General features: G+C 41.7%; 2 protein-coding genes across 2 annotated transcripts; one reads left to right on the top strand and one right to left on the bottom strand.

The window, feature by feature from the left end:
- Positions 1 to 8954: 8954 nt before the first annotated feature.
- On the top strand, positions 8955 to 10430 carry LOC308233318 (ubiquilin-1-like; the record flags this gene model as incomplete). Its single annotated transcript, XM_080640241.1, has 1 exon — positions 8955 to 10430. One exon carries the CDS (start codon positions 8955 to 8957, stop codon positions 10428 to 10430), a length of 1476 nt encoding a protein of 491 aa, XP_080496367.1.
- A 7080-nt stretch (positions 10431 to 17510) lies between these two features.
- On the bottom strand, positions 17511 to 18467 carry OR52D1 (olfactory receptor family 52 subfamily D member 1; the record flags this gene model as incomplete). The annotated part of the gene is made up of 1 exon (XM_080640272.1): positions 17511 to 18467. The coding sequence occupies one exon, from the start codon at positions 18465 to 18467 to the stop codon at positions 17511 to 17513; it is 957 nt and encodes a 318-aa protein (XP_080496398.1).
- Between the last annotated feature and the right edge of the window lie 2886 nt (positions 18468 to 21353).

The following is a 21353-nucleotide window of genomic DNA, read 5'->3' as shown; positions in this document are numbered from 1 at the left end:
ATAAAATGAAGAGAAAATAAAATGTCACTTAAAAAAAAAAAGATAAAATAGCAGTAGTAATAATACGGATTGAAAATAAAAATGTAATAATTAAAAAGGTAAAATCAAGTGATGAAAAAAGAAAAAAAAGTTAGTTTCTTGAGTAAAAGATGCAAAAAATGAAAATAAAAAAAAATAAATAAAAAAATAAAAAATAAAAATAAAATGTGGAGTAGTGAAGGTCATTCACTTCCTCTGTTGTTCTGTTTGGCATGCCTGTTTCTCAGTCTGGACAGTATTGCAGTTCCCTGCATTCCACTGCTCTTCAGTGTTGTAAGCCAGTCCTGATTTTAAGCAGGCGGTGTGTCTTAATTTCTAGTATTCCTTTATTTTTGATTACACAAGAGTCAATTTGTGATTCAGCCCCTGGGTGGCAGTGTTTCTGGATTGACTTCCGGGTCTATCTATGGTCTCTCTAGGCAGTGTTAGAGCCTTCTTTCCCTGTGGCACTCACTACCAGTTTGTGGGAGTGGGCAGCCTCAGAGCTTACTCTCCGATGGTCACTCCCAGCTCCGATCCCCAGGTTCCAGAAAAACAACTTTCCCCTGCAGTTCCCAGGGTGTCCCCAACTGGGTGATCCTATGTATTGTGCTTAGTAATCAGAAGCAATAATTTCAAGAGGAAAAAGCCCAAGTGTGCGAACTCGGGGGCTGCGCGTAAGCCTAGGAGCCCGGGGAACTCTGGGGCTGCGCGTAAGTCTGGGCAGCCTGAAATTCTTAGGGTGTCCCTGCACTTCAGATCAAAATGGGTTGCTTTTTAGAGAGCCCTTCTGTTAGCAGCTCTGAGGACCCCTTTCCACATTCACAGATCACGCCAGCCCCAATAGCCACGGATTTTTCTAGGCACAGACTTCCCTGGTCCTCCAGCTCCTGCAAAACGCGCGTTCCTCTCTCGCGCTGGGACCAGAGACCTCACCTTATCCCAGTCGAAATCTGACCTTTCCGTGGTGGAGTGTAGAGCTCCTCTGAACCCGTGTGTTTGTGCCAATTGGGGACTGTTGTTCTGGGGCTCGCAGCTGTTCCGTGGGTGCTGCAGTTGTGGATTCTTAGGCTTCCGATAAGCTCCACTTTCCGGATCAAGATGGCGCAGACTCCAAGTCCAAGCCCGCAGCTCCGGGAGGGAACCCAGCCGCAGTTGGTGCTGCCAGGTCAGGGGAACCCCGTCTAGCAGTCCCCCACCTTCTTCTGGAGTTCAGCTGTCGAAGTCTGATGATTTCTATTACAGATAGCCAGCCAGGTAGGTGTATGGCATTTTAAGAGAAAGGCACTATCCAAACAATGGAAAGTAATTTTTGACATCTGTGTTCTTTATTTTTTTAGATATTTCTCTAATATATGTTATAAATATATCTCCACATTTCCATAGATATTTTAGGGTTTTATTAATTACATTTAATTTTAATAATAGTTAACACTTTTTGAGGTTTTCCTACATGCTGGGTTCTGTTCCAAGCTTTTTTAAAAAAATATATTTTTATTGATTTCAGAGAGGAAAGGAGAGGGAGAGAGAAATAGAAACATCAATGATGAGAGCGAATCATTAATTGGCTGCCTCCTGCACACCCCCCAGTGGGGATCGAGCCCGCAGCCTGAGTATGTACCTTTGACTGGAATCGAAACCGGGATCCCTCTGTCCACAGGCTGATGCTCTATCCATTGAGCCCAACCTGCTAGGGCTGTTCCAAACTTTTTACATCTGAAGCCACACAATGGTTCTTTAATGCAGGTCATATTATTATCCATTTTTTAGATGAGGAAAACTAAGGCATAGGGAGAGGGAAAGTGCATATCTTTTAAAGTTATACAGCTTCTGCATAGTAGAGCCAGAATTTGAAATTAGATGACCTATTTCCAGAGCCCACACTCTTAAACACTGCACTGAATTAGGTTAATGCTTTAATCTTTACTTGAACAAAGTGAAAGGGGCAGAGTTTGTGGTATTTCATTGAAATTTTGCACTCTTGACCGTTTCAATTATCTACACTGGACTGAAATACCTTCTTTACCATGTTCCTCAGATGAGTAAATCTCTATTTTAAAAATGTTAATCTACTATACCACACTTCTTCAATCATTTTATTTATTTAGCTGTTTTTCTTCTTTATTTTTTTTTCAATGACAGTATACATTCAATACTGTTTTATGTTAGTTTCAAGTGTACAGTATAGAGGTTAGACAATCATGTACCTTACAAAGCAGTCCCTCTGGTATTTTCAGTACCTGTCTGGCACTGTACATAGTTATTACACTATTTTTAACTGTATTCCCTGTGCTGTACTTTACCTCCCTGGACTATTTTGTGACTACCAATTTGCAGTTTTTAACTCCTTCACCTTTTTTAACCCAGTCCCTCAATCCCTCCCCTCTGGCAACCATCAGTCTGTTCTCTGTATCGAACTTCTTCAATTATTTAATAAAATATTTAATGAAATATTTAATAAAAGATCAGTGCTTGACTCATTATTTCTTTGCAAAATTCCATGTCTAATTTTGTTGATTTTTCTGGATACACTTTATAATAGATGTCAAAATTCAGAAAGGGACACATGACATTTTAGGTGGCTTTCCTTGACATTTAAAAATTAGAGAAAAATTAGAGAAATGTATCAGAGACAGTCTTTTCTTTTAGAATAGGAAATATTTCCATTTAGTTTATATAGCTTCTAGATATTTGGCTTTATTTAAATATTACATTATTTTGGTTATTTGGAGTAAAATTATTTTCATTATTTTTAGATATTGCTGTGATGAAACTGTGCTGTCACCAGTTACATTTTGATCTTTATTTCAGAGAGATTTTTCATTGATTCTCATGCCACAACCAAATGTTTCCTTGTTAGTCATAAAACCCCCATTATTCTAATAGTTAAATCTCTTATTTTCTAAAAACATAACTTGACTTGTTTGCTCAATTTACAAGTTTTAATATTTAAAAAATATTTAGATAACATTGATAATAAAATAAGAATACAAAAATCAGCAATAGTTCCACTACCTAGATGGCACTCCCAATACCATGATGGTATCCTTTTACATATTTTACAAAACTGTGATTATATTGTACATAGTGTTTTATAGACTGCTTTTCAACTTGATCATCTAGCATAAATCTTTTTTCCAACTTATTAAGTGGCCTTTTACAGTTCATTAATTTGCTAAGTATTTCCTGAACAATTTTCATATGTCAGAAACTGTGCTCGGTGGTAGGAATATAATAGTGAACAAGATAGATATGGTTCCTGCCTTAAAGAGCGTATAATATAGTAGAGATAACAGACCTCAAACAAACAAACAAGAAATAGAAGTAACAGCTAACACAGAGCACTCACCAAGAATTAGAAACTATTCTTTAAGCTTATGAATATTAATGTACTCAGTTCTTAAAAGAACGCTATAAGGTAGGAACTATTATTATTTTAAAAAATATGTTATTATTGATTTCAGAGGTTAAGGGAGAGGGGAAGAGAGAGATAGAGCCATCAATAATGAGAATCATTAGTCAGTTACTTCCTTCACGCCCCCTATTGGGAATCAAGCAGCAATGCAGGCATGTGTCCTGATCTGGACTTGAACCCTGACCTACTGGCTCATTGGTGAGCGTCAACCAATGAGCAACACCAGCCAGGCAGGTAGGTACTATTATTAAACCCATTTTACAGATGAGTAAAGTAAAGAATAATAATGTCAAGTGTCTAATCTGAGGTTACACAGCTAGTAAATGATGGAGCCAGAGTTTGGATTTGAACCAGTGTCTCTAGAGGACACACGCTTAATCTCTATTCTATATCACTTTCTATTACATAAAAATTGAATTATTATAGATTTCATGCAGAAAATAAGCAAGATACGTTTCTAGTATATATTAGGGGAGGGAGATATATTTTTAGAGGGGTGGTCAGAGTGTATCTTTCTGGAGAGAGTATTTATGCCAAAATTTGAAGGGTAAGATGAAGCCAGACACTCAAAGAGCTGGGTGAAGAATGTTTCAAGCATATGGGAAAGTATAAAAAAAGAGCTTGAGTTTGGATAGAGTTTGACACATTGGAAGAAAGAGAAAAAGGAAAAAAAAAAAAAGACTAATGTGTTTCAAGGGGAACAAGTAATTTTCCCTCTACCCTTCTGAATTCTTCTGGCTGGACTAATAAATAAACATAAGACAGATTAACAGGAGAAAATGACCAAACTTATCACATAAGTACATATGGGGGTTCCCTAAGAACAGGGGCCTGAAGACACTTTGGGCAGTTGAGGCTTATAAGCCATTCTGAACTAAGGAGAAGGAAGAAAAAGTCTGGGTTTCCAAGGGAAAGTAGGCAACTCACAGGCAGATGAGAACAAGCATAGTCAACAAAGTCTTGATGGGGCCACCCAAACATTGGAACATGGAGTCCAACCAACTTTGCGTGATTCCTCTCTGTCTGTCTCACATTGTTCGTATTATGTTAAGGTGATAGCTTCATTTCTTTAAGCAGGAATTCCTTTAGTTCTTTCTGAGTCTTTTGTTTCTTAAAGCTAGCCAGCTTAAAATAATCAATACCCTTAAAAACACATTTTGGGGTGAAAAACTTCTTCCCCTCAGTGTCCAGAGTGTAAAGAATAAGAGGGGAAAGTGTGTTGCACTGGCTGGTTTGGCTCAGTGGATAGAGCATTGGACTGCAGACCTAAGGGTCCCAGGTTCAATTCTGGTCAAGGGCACGTACCTTGGTTGCAGGCTTCTCACAGGTCCGGGCCCTGTTCAGGGCTCTTGCAGGAGGCAACCAATTGATATTTCTCTTACATTAATGTTTCTCTCTCTTTCCCTCTCTCTTCCACTCCCCATAACAATAAGTGGGAAAATATCCTCAGCTGAGGATTAACAACAACAAGAAAAAATAATAATGAAAGTGTGTCAAGGTGAGGTGGGAAAGACAGTGGAGTGCAAGATGGCACAGGGCTTTGTTGCCATGTACAAGTGTAGATTTTATTCTTAATTCATGAGGAGCATGAATGAGAGAGTGGCAAGGGTGGAAGCCACATCCAATTGGAAGACCTGTGCAGTCATTCTAGCTAGAGATGGTGTTGCCCTGAGATTTGGGTTTTCCACAGGGTGTATGTCCAACAAAAAGTGGACAAATGAAAATATATTTTGGAGAGAGAATTTATAAAACTTTCTGACAAGTTTGGATGTGCAAACTTAAGGGAAGGGAGACGTGAGGTTTTATTAATTCAGCTAATACTAATTGAACACCCTCTCTATCCCAGGTCTTGTGCTAGGTGCTGGAGAAGGGAGACATTCTAGACACAAAGTCCTGCCTTCACAAAGCCAATACAGAGGGGACAGGCACCAAGCAATCAATATAATTTCAAGCAAAGGGAGAGGTTAAGAAGAAAGTAAGGAGAGTAAGAAACAGAGATCCACAGGTGGACTCTTTTTGGTTGGTCATCAGGAAGAACACATTTTAGCAGAGATGTGATGAATAAAGGCAATTATCTCAATGAAGGTCAGGAGCAAGAGTTCCCAGATCAAAGGGACATCAATTAAAATGCAGGCACTAGCTTGGGGTGTTCCAGGGACACAAGTAGTCTGCTGTGACAGGAGCAGATACTCAGAGATGGGGTCAGGGAGGCTGGCATGGGCCATATTGTTAGGGCATTTTAGTCTTGGTAAAGCATTTAGATTTAGTTAAAATATAATAGAAAAATCTTTGATGGTTTTGGGTAAAGAGGTGAGATTAAGTGAGCTATATTTTTAAAAGATCACATTCACTACTTGTAGAGTTAAGCCCTGACAGTGCTTTTTCTTTATTTGTAATGCAAGTGCCTGACTGGAGCTTTTATTTCCCAAACATCCACTTCAAAGGGGCATCCACTTCAAAGAATGCTGTGTCCAATAAACACATTTCCAGCCACAGAACTAGATAAGGAGCCAGGACACCCCCTCCGCTCTGATATCCTTTGTTTTAAAGAGTATGGTTGATTTCCATTAACTGACCATTTGTCAGTGTATTTTTTTTTTCTTGCTATGGTTTAAATTCCTGCTTTTATGTTTTAAATCCACCAATAAAGAGTAAACCCACAAAACACTGAATGCCCCACCCTTGGCCCCAATAAAAGCAAAACCCAGGCCTCTCTCTCTTTCTCTTTTTCTCTCTCTAGCTAATCTTGTTATGTGGCCCCAAAGGTGCCATGTAACTTCCAGGACTTGTTAATAATAAATCTGTCTCTTTCAAAGTTTCCTGAAGGCTATTGCTGAGGTCATATTGCAATCATAATAAGAACCACAGGGCCCACCCTACCTAGTTTGGCGCAGTGGATAGAGCATTGGACTTGGGACTGGAAGGTCCCAGGTTTGATTCCAGTCAAGGGCATATGCTCAGGTTTCAGGCTCGATCCCCAGTCGGGGGAGTGCAGGAGGCAGCTGACCAATACACTCTCATCATTAATGTTTCTCTCCCTCTCCCTCTCTGAAATCAATAAAAATATATTAAAAAAAAAAAAAGAACAGGGATCATCCAGCCATAATGATGGTTACTGAAAGGTTGAGGCCAATACAAAACTGAGGGTCAAGAAAGGAGGCAGGGACACCAGCTGGCAGACTATTGCAATATTGAAAGCATTGAGGTAATCAGATTCAGGATACATTTTGAAGAAAAGGCCTGTAATGTTTGTTGATAAATTAGACGTGGAAAGAAAACAAGGATGATTCCTCTGTTTTGGGCCTGAACAACTGGTTGAATGATCATCTTATTCGAAGAGGGAAAGGAACTGGAGGGAAAGGCAAATTTGAGATTCTGTCCTGACATTAACTGTCTTGGCTGTGAACTTAGGTTTGATACAGAAGACTATGGAAGAAACAGGTTTGTGAGGAGAGAGGAGAGAGCTTGTTCACTGGTATATATTATTTATCATGACAGCAAAGGATTCTAATATGTGCTTGCTCCACATCCATAAATAAAAATAACCTAAAAATAAAAGGCCAAAGTGAGAAGCAACAAGGGTTTATTTGAGATAAAAAAAGAATTGCAATTCTGGGAAGCACTAATCCATTTGGAGGTGAAGTCAAGGGTATTATTGAGAAAGGGAAAGGGAATAATTACACGAATAGAAGGAATAAATTTCTGTTGGTGTTAATAAGTCAAGAAAGGAATTTCTATAGGTGCAATTAAGATAAGCTATTCTTTAGCTATACCTGGAGGTGCTAATTCCAAAGAATGCCTTTCATTTTCAGTACTATTTTCAGGGTGTGTGCTTTCCTGTTAGCTTTGCAAATTTTTTTTGTGTTTTTTTTTGAAGACACTGATTTTTTGTTTGTTTGTTGTGTGTGTGTGTATATGTGTGTGTTTGATCCAGTCCAAAGGTATTGTGCCCAGTTCAAAGATTCCAAAGGTTTGAGGAGTAAGATATACCAGGCAGTTCCCCTGGGATGGCAGCTCTGACTATTTATAATGGCAAACATAGAAATAGCCTAATGTATTCATTTTTATAGTAAAAAGTATATAATTGCTGCAGGGATTAGACAATTTACCCTGGGGCCCACCTGCCTGGAGTGGTCAAAACAGTGCCTGAGAGAGTCCCTGTTTTCTGAGAGCCAAAATATGTACCTTCCCCAGTGACAAATCTCCTCTTCAAATATACCTTAAATCTAATTGTTAAGTCATAAAGACCTGAAATCAAACTGTTACTTTCTCACAATTTTTCTTGTTTCAGTTTTGATCCTGTGAGAGTTGAAATCATAGTTTATCTTTTGTTCTTGGGGAACATGATGCTATCTTTCTTAGAACCAGATAGATGGATTACTCAGCTTTGTAGTTCTCAAAAATGCAAGCTGCCCGCAAGACCCTAAATGAGGCTGGATGGACTGGTTATACATGTCTTCATTCTGTTCATATAGAAGTGGGAGCCTGTGGTCTTGACTAGTTCATGGCCAGTAGATAGTCATTTAGTGAGGATAGGTGACCATAATCAGTATTTTTTAAGCTGGTTCTATAGTTGCCTTTTATATTCAGCTGTATTTGTTGATCCAACTCAACTGATATTGTTTTCAACAGTAAAATAGGCTGGGGCGAAACATGTTTCTAAAAAGAAATATTACTTTTTTTTCATATTTCTATTAATTCAAATTGTAACCAATCAGTGGGTCCATGCTGCTGTCACTACTTGAGCCAATTAAGCAAAGACAGAGTTGAATCATATGAGTGTTTATTCGAGTACTGATGGCAGTATGGGAGAGCAGCAGGTCATCCACAAAAATCTGCTCTGCACCCCACCATAATAAGATAGCTGCTTATATTGGGTAGAAGACAAAAATTACAAGGGGAAGTAGGCAAAGGGTATGCCAAATGGGCAGTTTACAGGTCTGGATATTTGTAAAGGCCTGCGGGTATGCAAAGGCTGGGGGGGTCTTCAAAGGGAAAGCATTTTTGGTTTCTGCAACAAGGTTGTTAATCTTTCCATGATAATAGGCTGCTCCCTGATGGGGAGGATGAGCTGCATTTCCAGGTGAGCTCCCTGGTCCTGTAACACACGTAGCCAAGTTAGAATATCCCTTCTTTAATCAGAACAAAACAATCACAGTTAACAGAGCATGATTAATATTTCATACAATTATAGCTGGTCTCCAATATTCTATTTCTGCCCCTATCAAAATCATAAAGAGAGCCAACCTAAGGCAGGTGGTAGAGACTTCTGCCCTTCCCCCACTCAAGTCTCAACTGTGACCTCATCACTGACATCATATCCCCTAAGGCTGGCTCTGGAGAAGGGCAGCTGCCACCCCTATGGGAGCCAGGTGGCTGCAAGGGGTAAACTGGGAGGTGGAGTTTATAGGACGTGGGTGAGAGGACATCACTGAACACCTACTGGTCCCTGCCCCCAGGTGTGCTACATCTAGGATTCTACAAGGTCCTCAAGTCGCCCTGCATCTTCTCTCGAGGAAATATGGCACAGGCTAGGGAAGAAGCAGGGGACAGCCACCTGGTGTCTGGTCGAGAGCCATCACGTATCATCAGAGTGTCTGTCAAGACCCCGCAGGACTGTCAGGAATTTATGCTGGCAGAAAATAGCAGTGTCCGTCACTTTAAGAAACAGATCTCCAAGCGCCTTCACTGTGACATTGACCGGCTGGTGCTCATCTTCACTGGAAAGATCCTCCGGGATCAAGATATTCTGAGCCAACGTGGCATCCTTGATGGAACTACAGTCCACTTGGTGGTGAGGACCCGTCTGAAAGGAACTCTGTCCAGTCCAGGAACTCTGCCAGACCCCACCGGCAACTGTACCCGTGGTTCTGAACCCTCCACCTCAGAGAGTGCTGGGATGGTGGCCAGGCTGGTCTGGCTAGCCCGGAGCTCACCTGATCTGGCTGACTTCTTTGGCCAGCTGGCTCAACTCCTGTTGGCTGCGCCTGAGCCTGTGGTGCAGTTCTTGGAAGACCCTCTGGTTCAAGGCCTGGCAAGTGAGAAACCAGCCAATACTAGCCATGTTCCTGAATCCTCAAGGCCAGTACAGAAACCCGAGCCAGCTTTAGACAAGCAAGGGCTAGAGGCCTTGAAGGCAGTGTCAGGTGGTGATAATGCTATGCGTCCCATCTACTCTGACATCCAGCAGCTCATGCTTTTCACTCTGGCCCCATTGGTTGCTTCTAGAGGCCACAACCCAGGTCCAGGACTTTGCAGAGGGGAGGCCAATGCTCACAGCAGCACTGACACCACCACTGCCTCTGTGCCTGTCAGGCCATTGGCACAGGAGGTCAGTGCAGGAGTAGTTGCCCAGGCCAGGGGCACGGTTTCAACCCAGGCCAATTCAGGGTATAGGGCCAGTATGCAGCACTCATACTCAGGCCATGATATTTCCTCCCAGGATGGCCAGCAGCCCACAGGGAAAGCCACTCTAACCAGTCAGCTGAGACCCTCACCCTCTGCCTTGCGTAGAGCCATGCATGTCCTTCAACAAAATCCAGCTCTGCTACGCCAGCTGGCCACTGGCAGCCCTCTGCGACATCATATACCACTACTTCCCATCCTCACCAACCCACGAGCACTGCAAGCATTGATACAGATAGAAAAGGGCCTGCAGATACTGTCTAGGGAGGTGCCCAGTCTGGGCCCTGGTAGACCACATGGGGCTACAGGAGCCCCTGAAATGAGGGGTTCAGGTCAGGGTCACAGAACAGATCCTGTGCAACCCACTATGGCTGTTCTCCAGCTTCTCCATGCACTGGCCAATGCCTGCTCCCAATCTACCCAATCCTCACTATCCTCAACCCTCCCCAGTGAAAGCAGGTACCAGCAAGAACTGGAGCATCTGAAGGCCATGGGCTTTGCTAATCGTGATGCCAACCTGCAGGCCCTGATGGCCACAGATGGAGACATCCATGCTGCCGTTGAGAGGTTGCTGGGAGAACCAGAGGCCTAGGTCCCTTCAGCTGATGCTCACCATGCCACCCCATGGAGAGGGAGGTGGAGAAAGGGAAAGGGGAAGGGAGGGGAAGTAGCTTATTTTGGGAATTCCTCCTATTCAGATCATGTGCATATGGGAACAGTCCATCCCTCACTCCCCAAGCCTGTTCTACATTAAAAAGATTGCTCGGATCACATGTGTGATGAATGTTTCTAGATAGGTGGGCAAAGAGAATGTTGTTTTGGGGAGGAAATGATGATGTTATATGGTCTTGGGTTTGGGTTTTATCTTCTCATACCCTTAATCTCAGAGTATTTTCCAAATTTAAAAATGAAGTGGGGAAATTGTATTTTTTTCAGTATTTTTTTTCTCCTGCTCAGTTGGCATCCCAGTTCCTCACCAACATTACCATCATCACCGTGAGCCACCTCTATTCCAACTTGAGTGACTCTGAAGGAATTCTGGCTTTTGCTCCCCCAGGAAGCTATGGCTCTCTTTAGAGCCTCTGGAAGCCACCCACTCTTTGACCATGTTCTCTGTCTTTAGGTCCAGTCTCCTGGTATTATAGAAAAGATGTTTACCTTCCCTGTCAGCTAGGGCTCTTCTTTTTATATCTTCCTGTGCCAGGATCCTGCTCTTGTAAGATTGATGGGGGAACTAGAGGCCTAGGTTCCTTCAGCTCCACTACTTCTGAAGGTCCATTCTCTCCTCCTATTCAGACTTCCTCCCTTTATGCTGCAAAATGCCTGACTCTGATGCCTTATTGATTACTAAATTTTATCTCTCCTTTTATCTCTGAATTCTGTCTGCCCTTCCAATGATCATGTTTCACCAACTTCTGCAGTCTCTGACTTATCCCCAGTATGGTGCAGAAACTTTCTCAAAACTGTCCCTCATTCTTGATCTTCCCAAATTTTTCTATGGAATTTCATATGCTGACCTTTCTTTCATTTTTTAAAATCTTTATTTTTGAAAGTATTGCAGATGTCCCCCTTTTGTCCCCCCGTTGTCCCCCTCCACCAGGTTCCTGCCCTGCCTCAGGCCTTCACCACCCTATTGTCTGTGTCCATAGGTAATGCATATATGCATATAAATTCTTTGGTTAATCTCTTCCCACTGTCCCACCCTTATCCCCTCTGAGATTCATCAGTCTGTTCCATGTCTCCATGCTTCTATTCATCAGTTTATTTTGTTCACTAGATTTTTTGTTTGTTTATTTTAATTTTTAGATTCAATTATTGATAAGTGTGTAGTTATTGCCATTTTATTGTCTTCTTCTTCTTCTTCTTCTCTTTTCTTCTTCTTTTATGAATGCCCTTCAATATTTCATGTAATAGTGGTTTGGTGGTGATGAATTTCCTTAGCTTTTTTTTTTTTTTTTGTCTGTGAAGCTCTTTCTCTGACCTTCACTCTATACTAATAAAAGGGTAATATGCGGGGAGAAACCAAGATGGCGGCATAGGTAAACACCTAAACTGCTGCCTCGCACAACAATTTCAAAACTACAACTAAAAGACAAAACGGACACCATCCAGAACCACAGGAAAGCTGGCTGAGTGAAAATTCTACAACTAGAAGGAAAAAGAAAAGCTCACAGAGAATTGCAGGTACGGCAAAGGGGCTTTGTGCGCGCAGAGAGGAAGGGCGGCTGAGAGCCTGGCTGACTTTCTCTGGCGGAAGGGGGAAGGAAGCCTCCGACCGCACTGAACCCCAGTTCTGACTGCACTGAACCCCAGTTCCGGGCGAACCCCTGGGGTCCCACGCTCTTACGGGGGGAGTCTGAACTCTCGGGCGGAGACTCGAGCTGGGAAAGGCAGAAGTCTGTAGGCGCACGCGGGCCAGTGCGCACAAAGGCTGCGGAGGTTGCCACAGGCTTTCCCTAGTGGAAGGGAGTCAGAGGATCCTGACTGCACTGAGCCCCAGTTCTGACTGCAGTGAACCCCAGTTCCAGGCAAGCCCCTGGGGACCCACGCTCTTGTGGGGGGAGTCTGGACTCTCCGTCGGAGACTCGGGAGCCGGGGAAGGCGGAGGACTAAAAGTGCGCACGCGCGCGAGCGTGCCAGTGCGCACAAAGGCTGCGGAGGTTGCCACAGGCTTTCCCTAGTGGAAGGGAGTCAGAGGCTCCTGACGGCACTGAGCCCCAGTTCTGACTGCAGTGAACCCCAGTTCCAGGCAAGCCCCTGGGGACCCACGCTCTTGTGGGGGGAATCTGGACTCTCAGGCGGAGACTCGAGCTGGGGAAGGCGGAGGACTGAAAGCGCACATGTGCGCAAGGGCAAGGCTGACAGGAAGCCAAGACTGAGACTCCACCCCATCCAAGCTGAGCACAGAGGCTATTGCAATTTGGCAAGTCTAATCCTATAAGGCTGTCTCCAGCACCGAACTTCTCCCAGCATAGACACAGCTGATCCTTACAGCCAACTGGCCCGGAGGTCAATTCTTCCCAGTGATACCAACAACAATAAAGACTTAATTACAACAAGGTTGTACACACAGTCCACAAAGGGGTGCACCAAGAGTGTCCACCTCAGGTTAACTGGGGAAGCAGACCCACTGGGCCATATTGGAAACCTAGCACACAAATCTACCTTACCAACTCAGGGAATCAATGAAAATGCGGGGTCAAAGAATCAGATCACAAACGAAAGAAATGGAGGAAAACAAACGACTGGATATAGAATTCAAAACCACGGTTATAAGGCTTTTTAAGAATATCCTAGAAAAGGCCGATAAATATAACGAGACCCTCGAAGATATGAAAAAGAACCAACTAGAAATTAAACATACACTGACTGAAATAAAAAATATTATACAGAGACCCAGAAACAGAATAGAGGAACAAAAAAATCAAGTCAAAGAATTGAAATACAAAGAAGCAAAAAACACTCAACCGAAAAAGCAAAAAGCAAAAAAAAAAAAATCCAAAAAGTTGAAGATAATGTAAGAAGACTCTGGGACAACTTCAAGCATACCAACATCAGAATTATGGGGGTGCCAGAAGAAGAGAGAGAGCAAGATACTGAAACCTATTTGAAGAAATAATGACCAAAAACTTCCCCCACCTGGTGAAAGAAATAGACTTACAAGTCCAGGAAGCGCACAGAACCCCAAACAAAAGGAATCCAAAGAGGACCACACCAAGACACATCATAATTAAAATGCCAAGAGCAAAAGACAAAGAGAGAATCTTAAAAGCAGCAAGAGAGAAACAGTTAATTACCTACAAGGGAGCACCCATACGACTGTCAGCTGATTTCTCAACAGAAACTATGCAGGCCAGACGGGATTGGCAAGAAATTTTCAATGTGATGAATAGCAAGAACCTACAACCAAGATTACTCTACCCAGCAAAGCTATCATTCAGAATTGAAGGGCAGATAAAGAGCTTCACAGATAAGAAAAAGCTGAAGGAGTTCATCACCACCAAACCAGTATTATATGAAATGCTGAAAGGTATTCTTAAAGAAGAGGAAGAAGAAAAAAGTAAAGAGAAAAATTATGAACAACAAATACATATCTATCAACAAGCGAACCTAAAAATCAAGTGAATTAAAAACCTGAGGAACAGAATAATCTGGTGAATATAATAGAATCAGGGGCATAGAAAGGGAGTGGACTGATAACTCTCAGGGGGAAAGGGGTATGGGGGGTTCATGAAGAGAATGGACAAAAATCATACACCTATGGATGAGGACAGTGGGGGGGAGGTAAGGGCAGAAGGTGGGGTGGGAAATGGGTGGAGAGGAGCTATGGGGGGAAAAAGGAGAAATAATTGTAATAATCTGAATAAAGATTTATTTAAAAAAAAAGGGTAATATGCTAATTAGACCAGGAGACCTTCCAGACAAAGCCAGGATGGAGGGGCTGAGGCAGAGGCAGGTTTGGGGTGATCAGGTCTGCAGGGGGGGGGGGCAGTTGGAGGCAAGCAGGCCGGCAGGGGGGGCAGTTGGAGGTGATCAGGGTGGCAGGAAGTGGCAATTGGGGGCAAGCAGGCTGGCAGGGGGCAGTTGGGGGTAAGCAGGCCAGTAGGGGGAGCAGTAAGGGGCGATCAGGCCAGTGGGGGGACAGTTTGGGGCAATTAGACTGGCAGGAGAGGCAGTTGGGGGCAATCAGGCCAGCATGTAGAGTGGTTAGGGGCAATCAGGCAGGCAGGCAGGTGAGCAGTTAGGAGCCAGTGGTCCCGGATTGCAATAGGTCCCCAATCCACAAGGATCGGGCCTAAACCAGCAGTCAGATATCCCCGAGGGGGTCTTAGATTGGAGAGGGTGCAGGCCAGGCTGAGGGACACCCCCCTCCCCCCATGCACAAATTTCATGTACCGGGCCACTAGTTCTAAATGATAGCATTGCTTATAGAGTAATCTTGGTTGTAAGTCTTTGCTATTCATCACTTTGAATATTTTTTGACATTCCCTTCCATCCTACAAAGTTTCTATTGAGAAATCAGCTGACAGTTGTATGAGTGGTTCCTTGTACATAACTAACTGCTTTTCTCTTGCTGATTTTAAGATTCTCTCTTTGTCTTTAACCTTTGGCATTTTAGTTATGATGTGTCTTGATATGGGCCTCTTTGGTTCATCTTGTTTGGAGCTCTCTGCACTTCCTGGACTTGTAAGTCTGTTTCTTTCACCTGACCTTTCTTTCTTTAAGCTGCTTCACTTAATCTATTCTATTACCCAGTGTCTTACAGAGTGGTGCCTCCTGAGAGTATGTTATACCAATTCTTTCTTTATTCATCCTCCAAAGGGTTTGGCCATTTTTTTGGTTCTTGTTCTTACTTTTAATAGCATCGGTTCCTAAAGCTGCATCTACTTGTACTTTCCAAAGCTTATTAGCCTTCCCTTTGTGTGTCCCAGAAGAACCTCAGGCTCAGCATGTCCAAATATAGCTCAGAACCTTTCCCATGATTCCAATTCTTACTCTAAATTCTGTGGTCCCAATATCTTAACTGAGTTCCATCAATACTCTCCCAATCCACCCATTATCCCTGTAAACCTCTGCTCTATTAGTGAGGTGACTTACGGTGTAGGCAGCTGGAGCATGCCTTATTTGATTTCTAATTTTCTCAAGGTCACTCAGTTTGTGGTTGACAGGGATAAAGAAACCCAAGCTCTTTGATTCCAGAGTTTGTGCTCTTAGCTTTACACTATCCCAGAGCCAAGATCAATCTGTTCCCATGAGGTCAGTGAGCAGGAAGTGTTTTCTGTGTGGCCCTGGCACAGAGGAAGGAACAACTTAGGTTTCCCATTCTTTTGAAGTTTAGAAACTCATTTGGAGAGGAAAAGCTCAGAGAACAATCCAAATCACAAGGATAAAATTACCTATGCTTACTTAAAATAAGCACAAATAAGATAAAATAATGTGGCAATCAAGTAGGAGGCAGAAAGAGGTAGTAGGGAGAGTTTCCTCAGGGCTCAGAGGAAAGGATTTGTTTTTCTTTTTAAATTGTACATATACAAGAAAGTGTGCATATATATTTGTGTGTGTGTGTGTGTGTGTGTGTGTGTATTGTAAGAGATATATGCAGACTGACAGGAGTGGCGGGGCGGGGGGTGAATTCTAGTGCTGGGGATGGCTATGACACCGGGGAGAACTCAGCAGGGTAATTGCTCAGGATCTCACCAGGGCTGAATCAAAGTCCAGTTCAAAGTCTCCTCAGCACACATTGAAAGAGCTAGACTTAGGGCAAAAAGAAACAAGAATATCCAATATGGCAGGATTCAAGACTACAACCTGGGCATGTGCCCCAACAAGGAACCAAAACCAAGACCTCCCGGTTCATGGGTTGACACTCAGCCACTGAGATCCACCAAATGCTATCAACTATCACCAGTTTTTATGCAGAGCTTAATTTATGTCAGGCACAATGATGAACACATTCCTAATGCTGGAGTTGGTTAAGTGGTATGCTCTAATTTATGTACCTGCTAGTAGATAATAAAGTCAGATTTAAGTACAAGTTTATCTGTATCCACACATCACATTTATTTCTATTATAAAACACTGGATAATATATGAGCTGTCAGTACAAATGCATAATCTTAGGACTCTTAGCCTCTCTAAATCACAGGCTCTTAATTTAAAATGCAGAAGATCACAACATATTTTTGAGCCACTGGGAGGAGTATCTGTGGACTTGTGCATTTTAGAATTGAGGTTATTAAGCAATAAAAATATTTTAAAAGGTACTTGGATCCTGAGCCATCTCCCTTGAGTTCTTAATAAGAAATTACTTCATGCCTGAAAAGAAAAGGATCTCAAAATGGAAGATCAGAGAGGTAGAGAAAAATGCAGTTTTAATGAGTACTAGTCATATCACAATCACTGTCTAAATATTTTAAAGTTGCTATATAGTTATAATAATGAGCTTGTGAAGAGATATAATATAAAAAGCCTTCAATAATTATAACTTGGGTAATAATATTTAGAGAGGTTACATTCTCATCTTATATTTATTTTATTGAGCATGTTACATGTTCTGCACTATTGTAAGTTTTTTACATCCATTAATTTATTTATTCTTCACCACAACATTAAGAGATATTGTCATTAACCTCCATTTAACAGTTTGTCAAACTGAGGCATAGAAAGATTTAACAATATGCTCAAGGCCACAAAACAAGTAAAAGAACCAGGGTTCAAATCCAGGCATTCTGACTTTAGACCTTATCTACTGAATCATTCAAAATATTAAAACTCAGGTTCAATTTACCTTAAATGTTCTTTTTTTTTCCTACTTGAACTCACAGTAGAATAACCCCACCATGAAACCCAGACTCCTTTCAGAACAGCAACTGACTTTCTCTTTAGCAATTCATAGATACTTTTGAGACAAAATTAAAAATATAATCACCTTTCTGAGCTATTCAAGGAGCCTCAGAAAAAAAAGATACTTCAATTTGATTATTGATATCTCCAACTCACCTGGCCTTTTCTTTTTTAGTTCATGCACATATAATAAAGCATAGCATACTTGTATAAATTTAATAAGTGTTTAAAAACATTCTTCTCATATCATAGGTCTCTGCACATGTAAATGCATCTAGATAGCTACCATACAAATTTATTATTCTTATTTCCAACATTTTCTCAGAATTCATACTGAAATCTTCTTCAAGCGAACCAGTCTTAGAAGTCGACTCCGAATCTCCTTGGTCCTAGCCCCATAGATGACTGGGTTGAGCACAGGAGGCACCAGCACATAGAGATTAGCCAGAAAGATGTGCACATGTTTGGGAACTCGGTGTTGGCCAAAACGGTGGGTGAGAAAGGAGAAGAAGGCAGGAATGTAGAAGACCAGGATGACCCCAAGATGGGAGCCACAGGTACTCAGAGCCTTGTGCTGGGCATCACGGGATGGAAGACGAAAGACAGCACGGAGTATAAAACCATAGGAGATACTAATGAGAATAGAATCCAGGCCCATGGCCAGCAGGGCCACAGTCAGCCCATAGACAATATTGACAGTGATGTTGGCACAGGCTAGTCGAGCAATGCCCATATGCTCACAGTATGTGTGTGCCATGATACGGTGCTGACAGTAGGGCAGGCGCTTCAATAAAAAGATGAAGGGGGAGACAATGGCTATACTACGAAATATCCCAACAAGGCCAATTTTGCCTATGACTGTGTGGTTGAGGATGACTGTGTATCTCAGTGGGTTGCAGATAGCTACATATCGATCAAAGGCCATGGCAAGAAGAATCGAGGACTCCAGAGCATAGATAGAATGGACACAGAACATCTGGGCCAGGCAGCCACCAAAGGAAATCTCACCAGCATGGAACCACAAAATGGCCAGCATTTTGGGTACAGTAGTGGAGCTGAGAGCCAGGTCAGTGAATGAGAGAAGGCAAAGGAAGAGGTACATGGGTGCATGCAGTACATTGTCCATGGCAATCACCAAGATGAGGGCAGCATTCCCAGCCAGTGCTACCAGATACATGGCACAAAAGGGGATGGCAATCCAGATGTGGGCCCGCTCCAGCCCTGGGATCCCCGTCAGAAAGAGCATGGCTGGGAGATTGTCATCACTAATGTTGGAAGTTGACATTTTGCCTGGCAAATAAAAGACTCCAAGGGGTGATTGTGCGCCTCTCCTATAACATAAAGTATTTGGTTCATTCACATAAAATGATGATCCTTTTGTGAGTAATCTTTTTTAGTCTGAGAAAAATATTTATTGGTATTAATGTGTTCAAGAATCTTAACAGATACTATTACATATAATCCATTTTTGTCATCTGCCATTTTCTATATTAAAAATTCATGATTTGAATTCTATGTTCCAAGTACCAAGCTAAGAATATAAGCGTTTTCTTTGTCTAATCCTTCCAGATTTGTTTCTTACCACATCCCCACATCATTTACTCTCTTTTGTTCACATACATCTAGAAAAAATTTCTTGTTTCTTTTTTTTAGTGTATGGTATTCCATTCCAAGGAGTCCCTTTTCTTTATTTTTTATTACCTTTTTAGTTTTAAAGTACCAGGCAAGCCTCCCAGAAACCTTCCCACTCTAATTTAGTCCTTAGTCTTCTTTATATTTTTTATTCATTCACTACTCTGACAAAGTCTATTGAGCTCGGTACTCTGCCTTTACACAATTGCAACTTCCATACAACATGGCTCTATCTGTACCTAGACACTTTGCTTAGTATTTACTAAAAGACTCAATTCTGATAACTCTTAATAACATAACATTGATGTCTGCCTTAATGTCATATTTTTAATGACTTAATCTGTGTTTGTAACATATCTGCCCAGATATATATCAAATGGCTTGTTTTTATATCTCACTTATAGTGCCTACAAAGAGGCTATGCAACTTGAATATACTCAAATGCCTCATGATTAAATAACTACAGTGTTTTGATCATGCATGAAGGTACCATGAAAGAAAGTAAAAGATGTATCAGACATGCTAGCTAGGGAGACAGAGATGCTAACTATGATAAAGTCAGTTCATTGTACTGTACACTCACCGATGCAATTGTTGGATTAATGGTATCATCAAAATGTCAATTGATGATAGAGGCAGATTGAGGGAGTGAGTGGCGTGTCCTAGAATTTACCAACAGTAGACATCCTGGAAGAATGAATTACTTTTTGTTGTAGAAACTAATTATGTACTGGTATTATGCACATCCACCCTCAGTAATAATATATACCTAAAATAATCTTTTGTAGGATGCCTGAATTCTGAATTTTAGTCCTGATTCTATCACGTGAGTGTTATATGACTGGTACAATTCCTTCCCTTCTCTGGGAAGTCTCGATTTATAAAAAACAACAACTTTGGTAGCTACAGAATTGTCACAGAAATGTAAATTACAGCATACAGAAATAGTCAATGATATTGCAATAACTCTGTTTGAGGCCAGGTGGTACTTGAAATATCAGAGGGACCACTCTGTAAGGTTCATGATTGTCTAACCATTATGCTCTACATCTGAAACTAATACAGAATAATACTGAATGTAAACTGTAGTTAGAAAAAAAACAAGAACTCTGGAATTATCTCAGCTTTTCTACTATTCATTATTTAGCATTGGTTAAGTCTCATGAACTTTTTGAGATTAAATTTTCTCATTTCTAAATTGAGAATGACAACACTTGGCTTACTTATTTCACACAGCTTTTGTGTTCGAGAAAGAGTAAAGTAAGTGAAATTTAAAAGTTTGGATACCAAAAACAATGCCCTCCACATTTTTACAAACTCTTTGTCTCATAGCTGCACTTGGAAGTGATACAGAATATAATAATTATACTCACCTCTGTCTTGCCAAGAAGAAGTCCAAGTTCAGATAAGTGAACTGATGTAATCCAGATCACAAAGCCTGTTACTGTCAGAACTAAAATTAGGTCTTAGATCTCATATTTAACATTTGGTGCTTTCATCTCACTTAACTGTTCATGTGTATGGCCAACATTCCATTTGCTACTTTTTATTTTTTTTTGCAAAGGCACTCTAATATCAGTAACTAATGCTGCAATTTTATTTTATCTTTGCAAAGGCACTCTAATATCAGTAACTAATGCTGCACTTTACTCATGAATTCCAGAGACAAAGAGGAGCATCCCTCTGATATGCCTGGAGACTTCCACAAATAGCTCTAGCCACTAGAGGAAAGAAGCTTGGGTGGTGGAGAGTGGAGGGTTGGATTCACTATATCTGCTTTCCCCCCTTTTCCCTAGCAGCTAGCCTATTCTTGCTTGCAAAGGAAAGTTTCAAATAGTTATTATAAGGAAGCTGCTACTCTGGGAGCCTGTATGGATGGGAGTACCAGGAAGATTAGGTACAAGCAAGGTTGTTTTCCATGGAAATGCATGGGGAAAAGACAGAGAGCCCAAGCACCACTCTGGGTAGAATAGGGCATTCTCCCAAATTCGTCTCACTCAGCCTTGTCTCTGGGTCACTGTGATATAGAAGTTCCTCAGACCTAGACTTCAATACGTGAACTCTGAGTTCTTTCTTTCAACACAGATTTTTGAAGAATCTGATTTCAAGAACACACCTGTGTGAGTGATGGGTGTTTACAAGTTGAGGCATGCTGAGGTTGGAGCTGTGACCTGTGTCATATGTGATTGTGAGGCTGCGTGGGAGAGTATGTGGTAGAGTAACATATTGTACAGATGCTGCTGTATACCTGAGTGAAATGGTTCATTTAGGAATGTGAAAAGTGTTTTTGTGCAGGTTCTAAAAACTGTTTTTACAAGTGTAATTTGGAAGATAATGGTGTCTGAGTGTTGATAAGTCTGGGTTGAAATGTGTAATCTGTCCTTAGTTTTTGTGAGCCCAGTGAGTGGCTTCAGTTTAGCTCTCAGTTCCAGCCTCCTCTGGTGAAGGGGCTTAGTAAGCGAGGTTATTTATTGACTTTGTGACACTCATGTATGAAAACCCAGGGGGACCTACTCTAGGGATTTTAGCCATGGTGTTC

This window comes from Plecotus auritus, assembly GCF_963455305.1.
Source record: "Plecotus auritus genome assembly, chromosome: 9".
NCBI lineage: Eukaryota > Metazoa > Chordata > Mammalia > Chiroptera > Vespertilionidae > Plecotus > Plecotus auritus.
Note: the sequence above shows the minus strand (reverse complement) of the source record. Positions and strands in the feature narration are given on the sequence as shown.